General features: G+C 40.2%; 1 protein-coding gene across 1 annotated transcript in view; it reads right to left on the bottom strand.

Moving 5' to 3' along the window:
• Positions 1-8,136: 8,136 nt before the first annotated feature.
• LOC129737870 (uncharacterized) overlaps positions 8,137-15,598 on the bottom strand; it is a 34,802-nt gene continuing 27,340 nt past the window's right edge. Inside the window, exons 3-4 of the mRNA XM_055729034.1 lie at positions 12,739-13,152; positions 8,137-12,660 (exon numbers count right to left, since the gene is read on the bottom strand). Of these exons, the coding sequence (XP_055585009.1) occupies positions 8,137-12,660; positions 12,739-13,152 (4,938 nt within the window). The remainder of the gene's footprint in view (positions 12,661-12,738; positions 13,153-15,598) is intronic.

The following is a 15,598-nucleotide window of genomic DNA, read 5'->3' as shown; positions in this document are numbered from 1 at the left end:
TGGAGGCAGTTCATCCATGAGAAAAACTTTATCAAATCTGTTTTTAGATCCTCAATTCTCTCTTAAGATGTTATTCAGAGCTTAGATTTGAAGGTTCAATGATAAAAATCATTTATTTATTCTATTTAACCTGTTATTTTAGGATGGAGGCATTTTACAAACATGATGGGGGCATACAAAAACACTCTATTATTCGACTATATAATCATTATTAAACCTCCACAAAAACTGAAATATGTTTAGTTTCTTAAGTTTATTTGAGTAAGAAACAGAAACTATCCAAGTTTTTGTTTTAAGCTTCTTTACGTATAATTTTTAAAAGTCGAAATATTATAACAAAATGTATCAAAACCTTGTATGATTTTTTAAATTTTTTGAGTTTGTAAATTCATAAAATTCTTACTTGCCTTATGTTCTAAGCGTATCACCCTCAAAATGCATTGGTTAGATAATCTGTCCAGTCAGCCATTTCATCAAACAGCCGTAGAGTCATTTTAACCCGATAGGCCCATTTAGGAAACCTTTCCTCTATAGAGTACTTTTTGAAATTTCTCACGCACATTAACTGGCATCCCACTGGCGTGTACGGACGAGAACGGGACAATTTACCTACAAATATTTCAGTGCAAAAAATCGAACAGTCGGCCGACGAACACGTTCGTATTTTAGGTTAATGTTCCCAAAATGAAAAAAGTGTCAGTGCAATGCTCTGAATTGTGACACGAATACTACTACAGTATTGTTCCGATTTTGTCAGCCCCATCTTGAATTTAGGGCTGACAAAACAGGGTACCTGACAAAATCGGGAAAAAAAATTTCTTGAAAATAATTTCAATTTTGATTTGAAAATTGTCGGTTTACTTGTTATTTTGATATTTTATGTCAATACCGTGATAAGGGGTGACATTGACCCCTTTTCTTTATTTTTTACCCTTCTTACAAGGAAGGGTATACATGTCGCTTGATAAACTAACTTTCGATCCGAGGCCCGGAGGGCCAAGTGTCATACTATTCGACTCAATTCGTCGAGATCGGAAAATGTCTGTATGTGTGTGTATGTATGTGTGTATGTGTGTGTGTGTGTATGTAACAAAATAATGTCACACACGTTTCTCGATGACCGCTTGACCGATTTGAATTCTTGAGGCATCAAATGAAAGGTCTTGCAAATAGCAAAATGGAGGACCTGTTCAAGAACTCAACCCTAAGTGATTGTTTACAAACATCATCAAGAACTTCGTTATAACAAACTTTAAAAAGCGTCACCATTAAAAGCTAAGCACTGTGTAGAGCAAGGTTTGTACTATCCTAAGTGCTTCAAATTGTATGGTTTTCAAAACAGATGGCTTTTTTTTTTTTAATTTACATATGTCTCCAAAAATAATGGCTATTGAGAAAAAAAAACGAAACTCGCTCAGCCTTAAGGAAAAAGTCAAAATCCTTCGGAATCTTGAGGACAAGGCTGTGAAGAAAGCAGACATCGCGAAGAAGTACAACATCCATCCAACAACCGTCAAAAAAATTCAAAAGAATGCTGACTCCATACTTCGTGCGGCATCCAACACCTCGTGTCGTCTTGGTAAGACTTTCAAATACGTTTCCACAGGTGCGTATAAAAATTTGGAGGATCTTTTGTTTCTTTGGTTTCTTAACCAACGACGCGTCGCAATTGACTAAAGCAATAATTAAACGACGCAAATTCGACTTTTCTACGAGAAATGCGGATGTTTTCTTTGAAAAAGGTCTTAAAATATGTGAATTTGTATTGAAAATTAACCAACTTTATTAAATCATTTGGCAAGGAACCCACGAGAACCAACCGACATTTTCTACATGCATTTAGATCATAATTACAACTGTCACTTCTCGAAAAATGAAGTGCGCCAAACTGCTAGCAAGTTATTGCTATTTGAAAAATGTATAATTTTAACCTACCTGCAAAAAGATTACATGTACATATGCTTAAAAAGTATCTAACATTGAATTTTGTTTGAAAGTTCTTAAAATATTGTTAAACGAGAAAAAGTTAAAAAAAACATAAAACTTCTATAACTGTTTTCGCAGAACTCAAAATTACTTGAAGTCTTGAGGAAAGTTGATGATACATTTAAAACTTATATTTTAAATGGAATGTTTTTAATTTGAGTTTTTGTAAAAGAACGTGCAGAAATTTCTCAAATACTTTTTACCTATTTTCAAAAGTCATTTCATAACAAAAGCTGATAGAAATATTGCATATTTAGATTCAGGGTACCCGAATAAGTCGAAATTACTTTTTGAATTCATTGCACCTCAGAAAAATATAAATTTTGTGCCCTTGTGTAAATTATTCGTTATGTTGAGCATTTAGAGGAACAAAAAACATGAAATAAAATTTAGTCTGAAATTGCTTTCTTGAAGAATGTTTCATATCAGCATAACGTTTGTAATGAAATAAAGGTTTTTTTAAAATAAAAAATGGTTAGTCTCAAACTCTGTTCTTATTTAGTTACAATTCCTCATGAAAACCCTTCTGAAGAGGTAAGGTTTTTGTCAAGTTTTGAGTTCCTGTACAAGAGATTCGTTGAATTGCAATTTAGAATCAAATTTAATTCAATTCGAAACGTCGAAAAGCGTCATAGATCGAAATGTTTCAAGCCAAGGGTGATTTAAGACTAAATTCTGACGGAGGCGAGAAAAATTTCTGGCTTGCTTGTTAACACTTATTTTCAAATACATTTAAGATCAAGTAATTTTCCGTTACTACGGTGAAAATTTTACATGGAAAAAATCTTCATGGGGGGGGGGGGGTTAAACCCCTAAACCCCCCCCCCGTTCGCACTGCCTTGACGTAGATTCATTTTCGGTCATTTCAGACCCCCCCCCCCCTTCCTCCCTCGTATACTTTTGTCCATATAAATTTTCGAAAATTTGTATGGAGTGTACACTTTGGCCAACCCCCCCTCCCCCCCTCTCCACCCTGAGGTCTACGTGGTTTATGGATAATCCCAAGGGCTATCCATAAACCATGTGATCAAAATGTGGTCAAGTTTCAACCTCCTTCCATTCGTCATCAATGAAAACTCTTATGAACCTTCAATCACCCCAACCCTTAAAATACCAACCCTTAAAATACCAAGTGGTTAATGGGTGGTCCTCTACGTGGGTCAGGTCAACCGCCAAAAAACATACAGTGTTAAATGACTGGGAATTTCAGTTGAAAAGCAGAAAATTTCAACTAAATTTAAAGGCTGACAAAATCGGGATAAAAAGCTGACAAAATCGGGGATAGACAAAATCGGGGGTAGACAAAATCGGGAGCTGACAAAATCGGAACACTACTGTAGCGGCAAATAGAACTATTGAGTATGCCTATCAGAACTTAGTTTTGTGATTGCCCAGTCGAATTCAAAGTGGAGGGCTGCCACTGAAGTGCTGTTTTGAACCAAAACTACTTAATTCTGAGTTTAAAAAAGGAGCGTGCATGTTTCAATGAAGAGAGCTTATTTACTTAAATCTAAGGCGTATACCTTCCGAGGATATGATTGCAAGCATCTCATAAACGCTTAAACCGCCAGACCAGAGAAAGGGTACCATGTGTTCCGTGACCAAAAACCAATCTCAAGACCTCTGGCCAGGATATTAAATTGATTTTTCATCCCTTCTAATCTAGGGTTACCAGATCCCGCAACACCAAAAAGAGTACATTGAGATCATTTATCCAAAAAGTCAGAAGAAATGATATAATTTCGGTTTTTTGAGCTTCCAGCCATCAGGTTGATACAAGATCCATTTTATTATTGAGCTTTGCTCCCGGATGGTATGCAAAACAAAAGGAAAAAGATGTACACTTCGTATTATCTGAGGAGGCCCCTACTACCTCGAATAAGCGGGATTCTACTGTAATTGAAAACCGAGATATTTCTATTCAATCAAATTCTGACAATTTGTCATGCTTACAAACCACAAAAAAATACACTATAAAACAATCCATTTCAAAAAGAGCTTTTTTTTATTGACGCGTTCATTTACTTTACAATCATTAGTTGAGATTAGACACAAATGCCATAGCGCTAGTAAAGTGTTGAAAATAAAACCTAAAAAAAAATATTTGAGATTTGTGCGAATTTTAGCATTGTACCTAAATGGTGTATATATTGATTACTGTTTGCATACTCAAAGGCGCTTATCGCGCTGACTTTATTACGACTAAAAATGCATGTTAATGAAAACAAAATGTTAAAGTAATTTGTTTTAAGTCGTATTCCTTTCGTAGTTTTAGCAAAAGATTTAAAACAACCTCATAAAATGGAAGAAATACGTAGGTTTTTCAGATCAAATGTCTTTCAACAATAAAAAGAGTACATTTGGTAAAATTTCACAAAAAGAAGAGTACGCCCATTTCTAGACCGAAAAAGAGTACATGTACTCTTAAAAGAGTACGTATGGTAACCCTATCCTAATCGTTCAGTGGATATTTTTCCCCATAACTAGGCAATGAAATGATACTTATTCATGAGTCTGAAATGATACTCATTCCAACATTAGGTCACATAATTTGGATGATTTTTTTGCTAATAACTTTAAAATATCAGAATTTTAATAAGCCAAATATATCGCCGCACTCTAAAAAAGATAACATACACGGAAAATAATAATAAAAAAAAAATTACCTTTTTGCGAGGTGATTTTTTTCCACCCCTCTTTTGAGGTAAATTTTACCTTTTTTTCATTCACCTAGCAAAATAGTAAATAATACCGTTTTCGCATTCACTGATTTAAAAGGTAAATGCTATTTGGTTTGGTTGGTTTCTTCAATAAAAATGAAAACAAAATTCATTCAAATATTTATATTTATTTGAAATAAATAGGGACTATTAATTATATTTATTTTTTTAATGTATCACCGTGTTTAAAAAAATTATTGAAGTAAATCCTTTTTCGCCAGGCTCGTGGCAATTCAGCTTCACCTTCTTCCGCGCCATAATGGTGACTAATCCAGTCAGATCCGGCTTTTCCGGAATGATATCTGGAGGATGACGTGAATAATACCTCGAAGCTGGGCCGATCTGAAACAAAAGTATAGTATTATGACGAGAACCAGCACAACTAAATGATATCTAAGAAAAAACTTACCATTCTGTTCCGATTTTCTCATATTGGCACGAAACATAACTTCCCTTCTGAACGACAAAACAGCTTAACCTCAATAAACGGATTCGTCAAATAGTTACTTTTGTTCGAGATGAATTGTACCGTTTTGTTTAGCTCAATCCAGGTCAATTTCACCGCTACGCTACGAGATAAGTTTTACCTTATTTGGATTTACCTTTTTTCTAGGTGAATTATACTTTTTTATTGAGCTCAATTCAGGTGAACTTCACCTCGCTACGAGATAAGATTTACCTTTTTTGGATTCACCTTTTTTCTGTGAATTCGGTGAATTGTACCTTTTTTCCAACCTCGATTCAGGTAAATTTTACCTCGCTGTGAGGTGAGTTTCACCTCGAAGAGGTAGAAGTTACCTTTTTGGCTTTCACGAGCGTTCACCTTTGCTAACTCGGTAAATTTTACCTTTTTATTATTTTCCGTGTATAATTTGCAACCAACAGAAGCAGTGGTTTTCAAGATCAAGGTCATTTCTTCCGTTGCATCACCTCGGGTCACTTTCGGCTTTTGTGCACAATGGTTTGAAATTTACATTTTCCGAGGTGATATCGATATGAAAGCTGATTTTCATTAATTTGTAGGCGCTGATTTCAAATATGCATTTAGCTTTTATTGAAAACTAAGTACTCGCTTATTTTAAGAATGCTCAGAGACCGACTCCATTTTACTCAAACATGGCCTGTTGTACGGCCAAAGGACTCAGTTTTTCCGAGTAACGGCTACTCAGTCGACTCGAGAATTGGCACTCAGCGAATTTGAGTGCTTGAAGGCGAAAACTCAGTAAATTTGGATCAGTTTGTGTGAGGCAGTCGACTTTGTTTGTTTTCCACAACAAAAAAATTGAAAATTTAGATGGTAAATGTACATTTTTAACGGTAACCTAATTTTAATAACGTAATTTTGATCATTTTATAGGGAATCGCAATGGCTTTTTCTCGAATCCAAAGTGAATTGGTCCCCGCAGGTCCCGCAGGAGACGAAACGCGCCGGGAGACTTACAGAAAAATGAAATGGTTCGACAAAACGATTTTTTTTTAATAAAGATTTTTGCGCAATATTTCGGCTTGTTATTTATTGAATCAACAAATCCATCATTTTTTCCAACAATTATTCAGGTTTTTACTTTTACAGCATAAAATTCACGCATTTTAAGTAACCCTGACTCAGAAGTCACGAAAAGGGCAGTTAGTCAGATCTGAGTAAAGGCCGTTTAGTCAGAACTGAGTAGGTGCGGTTTTGGCGATAACTGAGTAGCCACCACTCTGAACTGAGAAGCTGAAAGTTAGCGAGGAATAATGCAGGTTTCAGAAGTGGGAAAGCGTTATTTGTTTTAGGTTTGTTTGTCAAGTCCTCAAACAATTACCCATTACACAAACCGGGAAACTACTTATTTCTCAATGAGTATTCCGATGTCACTACTCATTTTTCCCTGCCAATACAGCAGTGTAACTGCTAACCACAGTTTGAGTTGTATCGGTTAACAGTGTGATGATGTAAACATTTGCACCGTGCCTACCATGATCACCTGCCATCAGCCATCATTGATCCATTGTTCTTCGATTGCAAATTGAACACAAAGCATGTGGAAAACCTTAACAAATCGTGTTTCGGTTCCGCGCGATGCAGCAGAAATCTTCTGCTCATGGATCGTTCTGATCCGCGCTTTTCTGGAGGATCCGAACGGCGAACTCAGAACCTCCCTTCGATTCGCCAATCGAGAATGCTAATCAGCTTGTAGGCCTCGCCTTGAGTAACGCTCTTCAGTCGAGATATGTCGTAAAGATAGCTGACCGCTTCCCCCAATCTCCCTGATGAAAGCATACTTCACGTCCAAATGCTTCATCCGCTGATAAGGCCGCGCCTCCTCCATGTACTGGATGCAAAGGATGTTATTTGCCCATCAATGTGAAAAAGTGATATCCACACCCAATTCCAAGAGGAAGTTTGTTAGCCACAAACCTTTCTTCACTCCTTTCTCAGCTTCAATCGACGACAGACTGACCGTCTACTGACGTTTCGTTGACCACGAAATTAGATTCCCAAAGATCATGTATGCGTTATCCGATAAAAACTCCGGTCATACACAGCAAAAATTATTTCCTGTAAAATTACGCAAATGTCCTGTAACAAAAAGGAGCAGGACATTTACCGTAATTTTAAAGGTCGGAAAACAAATTTCGAGATACTTAATTTTTAGTGTCAAACTTTTTTACAGGACATTTGCTGTAATAATAAATGAATCTTCGGAAAACAATTTAAAAATTTGTTTTATTTTCTGCATCTGCTTATCCGATTTGTGTTTCCGGTTCGCGTTTCTGCGATATAGGGTAAAACTGTACAAGACGCTCCAGCGGGGTAAGATGGCCTGTTGGCGGGTAGGGGGTCAACGACCTTTTTGTGGGCACCTTACCGTCTGGTCTTGATAGCTGGTGCCGCCGTTCCTCCGTCCAACATCGAAGGGGAAGGGTGGGTTGGTGTGGATGATTTCCAATTTGATGGCTGCTCTTGATGGTTGGTCGGTTCCAGGCAGATTGGAGTTTTTGGTTTGTTGGGCCTCTGGTTATCCAGACAAATAATTTAACACACGACTTCTAGTTAAAACACACTTTTTCTAATAACTTAATTTATTACAACTTGACTACATAGACTTATTCTAACGGACTCTACGACACGCGTGACAATAACTCGACGGACTCAGACTAGGACTGACTGACGATCATCGGCTAACAACCAGCCAGCCGGTGTGTGGTGAATATAGCCTTTTGGAGAGGATCGTCTTCGCTTGGCTATTGTTTTCCGATCGTGGAAATCTTCTCCCAATGGCCCACCGCACCGACAATAGGAGGGATTGATGGGCTGAAATCAGTAGCGTGCCTAGGGTCACCATCGTACATCCTCATCCACCCAGAAATAGCTCGATTTCTGAAATTAGAAAAAAAGGAAAATCCTCTTCTTGGGAAGGGAGGGGAAAGGAAAAGGTTGGGATTTCTACTCTACGTTTGACTCAACAACAACATCAATTTCTGGTTGAACGGGTAACAGACAAAGACGTTCTACTGCTCTTGTTTTAAACCCTGTAGCAGTCTTGAGCGTAACGACCCGTATGATCCCATCTTTTCCTGGGTGCACTGCGTGAATCCGGCCCATCTTCCAGTGTATTGGTGGAGAATTATCATCACAAATCACCACCAGTTTTCCGACTTCAATATTTACAGGTTTGTTCCACCTCTTCGTTCTGGCCTGTAGTTGACAGAGATACTCATGCTTCCACCGAGCCCATATCTGCTGCAGTTTTTGTTGCACAATTTGAGAATTATTCAGCCGGTTTGTGGACACATTTCTCAAATCACGTTCCGGTAGACCTTGCAGAGACGAACCAAGCCAGAAATGGGAAGGGGTAAGTGGCTCGAGATCATTAGGATCGTCTGTGAGCTGTGTAATTGGTCTTGAGTTCAGACAGCTCTCGACCTGAACCAACAAAGTACACATATCTTCGAATGGTAACGGTTGATCGCCTATCACTCTGAGGATGTGATGTTTTGCAGAGCGCACAGCTGCTTCCCAAAGCCCACCGAAATGTGGGGCACGGGGCGGATTCAAATGCCACTGAATCCCATCATCAGCGCAATGTTTGGATACCTTCTCTTGGTGTGGTTTTGAATTAAGCTGTTGGTAAAGTTCGTGTAAATAATTTTTGGCTCCTATAAAATTTGTCCCGTTGTCCGAGAAGATATCGGTGATTTTTCCCCATCTTCCAATAAATCTCCGAAGTGCCTGGAGAAAACGATCAGTAGAAAGATCGGAAACCAACTCCAAATGAACTGCCTTGGTTGAAAAGCAAACAAACAGAGCCACGTATGCCTTTGAAGCTGGTTTTCGAGGTCCGGGCCGAACGTAGATTGGACCAAAATAGTCAACGCCAGTTTTTGTGAATGGCCTAGACTCTGTCACTCTTTCTGCAGGCAATTCTCCCATAAATTGCTCTATTGGGGTCGGCTTTGCTTTGAAGCATTTCAGACAGCGGTGGACAACATGACGAACTCCACTTCTTCCTCCAAGTGGCCAAAATCGTTGCCTGATTGCGCTCAGCATCAAGGTCGGTCCACTATGAAGCAACCGTTCATGGTAATGTTGAAACAACAGTTTAGTGAAACAATGTTGCGCTGGGAGAACGAGAGGATGTTTGAAGGTTTCTGGTTCCATGGAGTGTTTCAATCGTCCACCCAATTTTATCAGATCGTTTTCTAAGAATGGGTTAAACCATCGAAGTGGGGATCGACGTGACACGAATTCCTGGCTTGAAAGCGCCCGAAGCTCTTCAGGGAAACTTTCCTTCTGAACAAGTCGTACCAAAACTAGTTCAGCTTCCGACAACTTCATGGTGGTAAGAAATCCGGAAATAATACCTTTCTTCGACCTTTTAAGCACTCGACACAATCTCATCCAAATGGCTGTACAACGTATCAATTTCGTGTAGGAGGAGAAGTGAGAAAGATACCAACGGATAAATTCTTGCTTCTCTGAACCTGTCGCAACAATTGTAGAACGCCTTCGTTCGTTTTCTTCGTCCCCTTCAGGGAATGTTTTCGTAGTATTAGGCCATCTATCTGGATTCTCCGATAACCAACTTGGACCATTCCACCAAAATTGGTTCTCTACTATTTCGTCCGGTGTTATTCCGCGGGATATAAGGTCAGCTGGATTTTCCTTTCCGGCAACGTGATTCCATTGACAGCCTTCTGTTAGAGTTTGGATTTTGCTAACTCGGTTTGCGACGAAAGTGGTCCAGGTTGACGGGATCGATTGAAGCCAACGCAGAACACAGGTAGAATCAGTCCAAAACACTGTTCGCAGACTCATTTTAACTGACCTTTTAATCTGCTCATTGAGCTCTGCGGCCACAAGGGCCCCGCAGAGTTCAAGCCTGGGAATACTCTGACATTTGAGTGGTGCTACTCGCGATTTTGAAGTGAGCAAACTGACGTTTACCTGACCCTCACGATTCTGACTGCGCACGTAGGCACACGCACCGTAAGCCTTCTCTGACGCATCAGAAAAGTAGTGTAATTCAATCGAGACCGGCTGAGGTATGATGACACAACGGTGGAGTTTGATTTGGTTCAAAAGCGGAAGTTGTTGGTAATATTTCTTCCACTGCTCACCCACCATTTGAGGTACTGGCTGATCCCAATTAAGTTTTTCTCCCCTTTCATCTTGCAACGTCCAAAGCAGTTGCATAAAGATCTTCGCGCTTGCAATTGTGGCTCCAAGTAGCCCCAGAGGATCAAACAATGTAGCAATTATTGCTAGAATTCGACGTTTGGTTATAGGCTCTCTATCGTCTAATGGTTGCAAGGAAAACTGAAAACTAAATTCGTCCGACACAGGCATCCAAGTAAGGCCCAAAGTTTTAACCGATGGATTGGGATCGAGTGGTATTCCTTCCGAACAAGGAATCGCCAAGTTTTCTTGGGGTATATTGGCTAAGATCTCCAAGCAATTAGACGCGTATTTCCTCAAGCGAAAGCCTCCACTTGACATTAAACCATCCAGTTGACTTCGTAAGATTCTGGCTTCTGAGGCATCATCTGTTCCTGTGATTACGTCATCCATATACGTATCTTCGAGAACAGACCTTGCTGCAAGTGGAAAGTTAACCTCTTCATCCATAGCTAGTTGTCGAAGCGTGCGTGTGGCCAAAAAAGGTGCCGGTTTTGTTCCGTAGGTCACCGTGCAAAGTTCGTAGATCGAAATCTCATCGGTAGGAGAAGATCTCCATAGAATCGACTGAAGAGATTGATCGGATGGGTGAACTTCAATCTGACGAAACATTTTTTCCACATCAGCGACTATCATGAACTGTTTGATGCGGCAACGTAGGATGATCGATCGTAGATCTTCTTGAACAACCGGACCGACAAGCAAAGAATCGTTAAGGGATATTCCCGAAGATGTTTTGCAAGAGGCATCGAATACCACTCTCACCTTCGTGGTGGTGCTGGCCTCTTTAACCACCGGGTGATGGGGCAAATAACAGCGTCTGACTGACAAATTTCTGACATTGTTTACTGACGCATTCACAGACATTGATCTTACTGACTTATCAACTGACTCATCAACTGACTTATCAACTGTTTGCGTAACAGACTCATTAACAGACTCATTAACAGACTCATTTACTGACTCATGAACTTTACGCATATGACCCAAACTGACATATTCTTCCATAAAGGCAATGTATTGGTTCCTCAGGTTCTCATCTCTGGCTAATCTTCGTTCCGTGGCTAGAAAACGCCGCAATGCGATCTCCTTAGATTCGCCAAGTTGCGCCAAAACGTTTTCATTCTTGGGTAAAGTGACTGTATAACGACCATTAGGCTGTCGCTGCACCGTCTGGGTAAATAGGCTTTCGCAGCGAGCTTCTTCAGGGGAAAATACGACCGGGGACTCGACCTCCTCTAAGGACCAAAATCGAGTCATCAAGGATTCTAGGGATTCTTCTGCCAAAATGGAATTATTTGCCACGGAGATAGAGGTTTTAGATAAAGAAACCCCACCACAAGCCACCCATCCAAATACGGAGTAATTTAATGTCGGTAATCCAGGTCCAAGATGAATTTTCTTGCCACTATCAAAGTACTCAAAGAACGCTTCAATGCCCAAAACGATATCAACTTGACCAGAAACCGAAAAGGAAGGATCAGCTAGGTCAATTCCCTTCGGAATCTTCCATCCCTTGGTATTTATCGAAGCGACAGGCAAGTTAGCAGTTACCTTAGGCAAAACGAGGAAACTCATCGACCTTTCGAATTCAGAAACGCGTGATTTGACCGTTGCTTGAATTCTCTGCTTAACCCTGGTGGATGCTTGCCCGATTCCAATCACCGAAATGTCCACCCTTTCCCTGGAAACCTTCAGGCGTTGGCTCATGCGCTCCGTGAGTAGGTTGCTCTCTGACCCCGAGTCCAAAAGAGCCCGTGCTGGATACCGATTACCGTAATCGTCTTCTAGAACCACCACTGCGGTTGCCAGAAGAATTTGCGCAGAGCATTGCGAAGCATTCGATGATTTTGTGACCGTTGTTGCTGCGTTGGTGACTTGTGTGGCGCTGGGTTTAGAATCCGTCCGTGCTGGCTCACTTCTGCGTTGATCTGAACTTGTTGATGCTGTCCTTTCCTGGTTAAAGCAGACCAAACTATGGTGCCGACCCTTGCAATGTCGGCAAGAGTATTTTGATCTGCATTCCACCGCCTTATGACCCTTGTTGAAACAATTTCGACACATTTGGTTTGTTCGCAAAAGCTTTTCCCTATCTGCTACTGCCAGCCGTTGGAAACTTGCGCATTGGTACAGAGGATGATCTGACGCACAAGCTACACAGCGTTTACCGGATGTTTGAACTATATTATAGCTCCCTCTTACGAATGGTTTTGGCTTTGTCGAAGGTTGATGCTGAGGAGGTTTTTGTTCAACTGGTTTTGCTGGCAACGATTCCAAAACGCGAACTCGCCTCTGCAGGAATTCCGTTAAATTTTTGATCAAATCCTGGTCCTCATTTGCCGAAAATTCTTCCCATCCTCAGCGTGTCACTGGATCGAGACGCGAGGAGAGAATCTGGACCAATAGTAGATCCTTATAATCCACAGGTTGAACGATTTGATCCAACGTCTGCACAATTCTTTCAAAACCTTCCAAAAGAACGTGCAAATCGGTGACGGATTCCTTGGTAAGCGTTGGCAGCTGGAACAGGGCTTGAACCTGTCTTTTCCGAAGTTGTTTGCTGTTGTTGTATCTTTTAACTAACAAATCCCAAGCGATTTGATAGTTTGCCTGGGTTATTTTCAAAGGGTCGATAAGGGCTTTAGGTTCACCTTGCAAACAGCCCTTTAAATAATGGAACTTTTCCACTTCTGGTAAATCTGGTTTCCAATGAATCAATGATGTAAAAAGGTCCCTAAAGCTTAACCATTCTTCAATGTCACCGTTGAAGGTCTGCAACTTGATCTGAGGAAGTCGAACATGATCAAGTGTAGATTGTGACAAGCTTTCGTTTGCCCTAGAGGTTTGTTCACCTTCCGGAACCCTCCTGCGCTCTTTAATTCTCTCCATCAAAAACGATTTAGCATGGTAATATTGCTCACTGTACAAAAGCCTATCTTTTTCACAGGTATTCTCAAACTCATCAAACTCCTCATGCGATTGAATGTCTACTTAGGCATCATTAAACCGTTCCCATAAACTGTCTAACTCCTCCAAGCGTATTTCAATTTCAGAAGTAGAACATTCATCTTGAAAATTATCGACGAAACGCCAGATGTCTCCCGCTGATATTTGAATCTGTCTAAGTTTAACGTTTAACACCTTCAAGGACGGCGTAGCAGCAGTTGTTGCTGCTGCAGAAGTCACCTTCTTCGTGACAGGCATATTGAATCAAAATCAAATCAATTCCAACAAAACTGACAAACACAAAGTGTTACTGACGGTTAACCAGCCCAAAGCTGATAAAAATCTCTGACACAATCTGACAATTCAATCTCATATAATCTTTCTCAAAACCAGCCCGAAGCTGATAAATCTCTGACACAATCAGATAACTTAATATCATATAATTTTTTATCGATTTCAGACGATTTTTTCCCAAAATGTTGATTAATTGTCCAAAACCAATCTGAAACAATACAAACTCAAATGGCCGGATTCACCTTTAGCACCAAATTCAACAACGTTGACCGAATGGGATAAATTTTCGAATGGGTAATTGTGTTTCGTATTATTGTTCCAAAAGCCAACCAAAATTGAAATGACGATGGTTCCGTTTCAAATATCACGCATATGCTAACCAGAAATCTCAATCACAAAATTACACCATAGCATTGCACAACTTCACTGTGACCGTAACGACAAATTTTAGAGTCCAAAACGTGTAATCTCCAACTCTAGGATTCAATCATAAACCATCGAACAAACTGTCGTATCCGGTGGTCACACAAATATCCAACACAAACTGACTCAAACGCCAAAATTCGGAAAAAACGATTTTCAAATTAACCAAGAATCCCGGGCAAAAGCACCAGGTAACCAACCAAACGATTCGTCAGACGAAAACAAAACTTTGAGTCATCGACCTCTTGTCGAATGACGCCAGGGCTCAGGTAAATAGGTTTGGGTTGAAGAGGGTGAAGTAATTACGGTTAAAAAATGTATTTTTATAGTTGAAAAATAACATTTGTTTTTTGATTTTCATCAACTTACGCAAAGTTAACTTCTTGCTGGGCAACGTAAGTTGAGCACCACTGAAGCGAGCCAATGTGTGCTGACCGTCGAACCAATCGGGTGGCAAAATCTATCGCCACGGCTGAACTGCACCCGATGATGATGATGATGACGATGATGATGATGATGATGACGATGATGATGATGATGATGATGATGACGAAGTTCCAATCACCGTCCGTGAACTGGAATGATGGCCAACAGCGATGTCCCAATCGCCGCCAATCGGGATGAACAGCCCAACAGATGATCCAGGGGAATTGTGGCTGAGTCCGAGTCACCGAGGTCCAAAACCAACGACCGAATTCGTTGGCACCACAAATTTAGTTGTCACGAGCAGGGATGGAAACGAAAGGATTTTGATCCGACAAACGTTTAGTCGTCAAGTGTACAAGTCGCGATCTGTACAAACCGAGAGCAAAATCATATCCCCTCGATAGAAGATCTTTATTGAAACGATGATGGTTGAATAACGACAAACACATTTTGAGACTGTGTGTAGCTCGGGGAGAAGAGCTACCCTTTTTGCTAGCGAACTTTAACCAATCGCAACGTACGCTTGGCTCGCTGAGAGTGAGTGTCTTACATACACAGATCCATGCGGATCCGAATCGGATGGCGCAAACGAAGCAACAACAGACGACGTGGATGGAAGTTCAACTGTCGGCCGGCACATGTTGAAGAATTTTTTTGGCTTAGCGCACGGGCATGGGAGTTTTTAACTGATTGATTCAAAATTTATTACTTTGTTTTAGATCACCATAGCGCTTAGATTAATAATTAGTTTGAATTGGTATTAATATGATTTTTTTTTGTTTCGATTATAGTCGTTTTACCGTCTTTATGGCATTCGCGACTTTATCAACGTTGCAGTTGGCGGATTGTTATTGAAAAACTATCCGGTACAACTGTGTTCGATGTTTACTCTTGGGCTCGAACTCGCGGACATCGGCTCAGGAGACAACAGACTTGCCAATGATTTTTTTTTAACTTTTGTATTGAAAGCTCCAAGCAGAAGCTGATAAAACTGGAATAAAATCAAGTTGGCTAAAATGAGGTGATTGGGAATAAGGAAAAATCCGGAAAATTTCTGGAATTTCAAAGTTTTGCCAGGAAGCTGGAAGTTTCCACAAATCACCGGGAAAGTGTTCTTTTTTTTAATGTTCATTTAATTGAT

This window comes from Uranotaenia lowii, chromosome 1 (genome assembly GCF_029784155.1).
Source record: "Uranotaenia lowii strain MFRU-FL chromosome 1, ASM2978415v1, whole genome shotgun sequence".
Lineage (NCBI taxonomy): Eukaryota > Metazoa > Arthropoda > Insecta > Diptera > Culicidae > Uranotaenia > Uranotaenia lowii.
The sequence above is the reverse complement of the archived record's forward strand: the minus strand, read 5'-3'. Positions and strand labels throughout refer to the sequence as shown.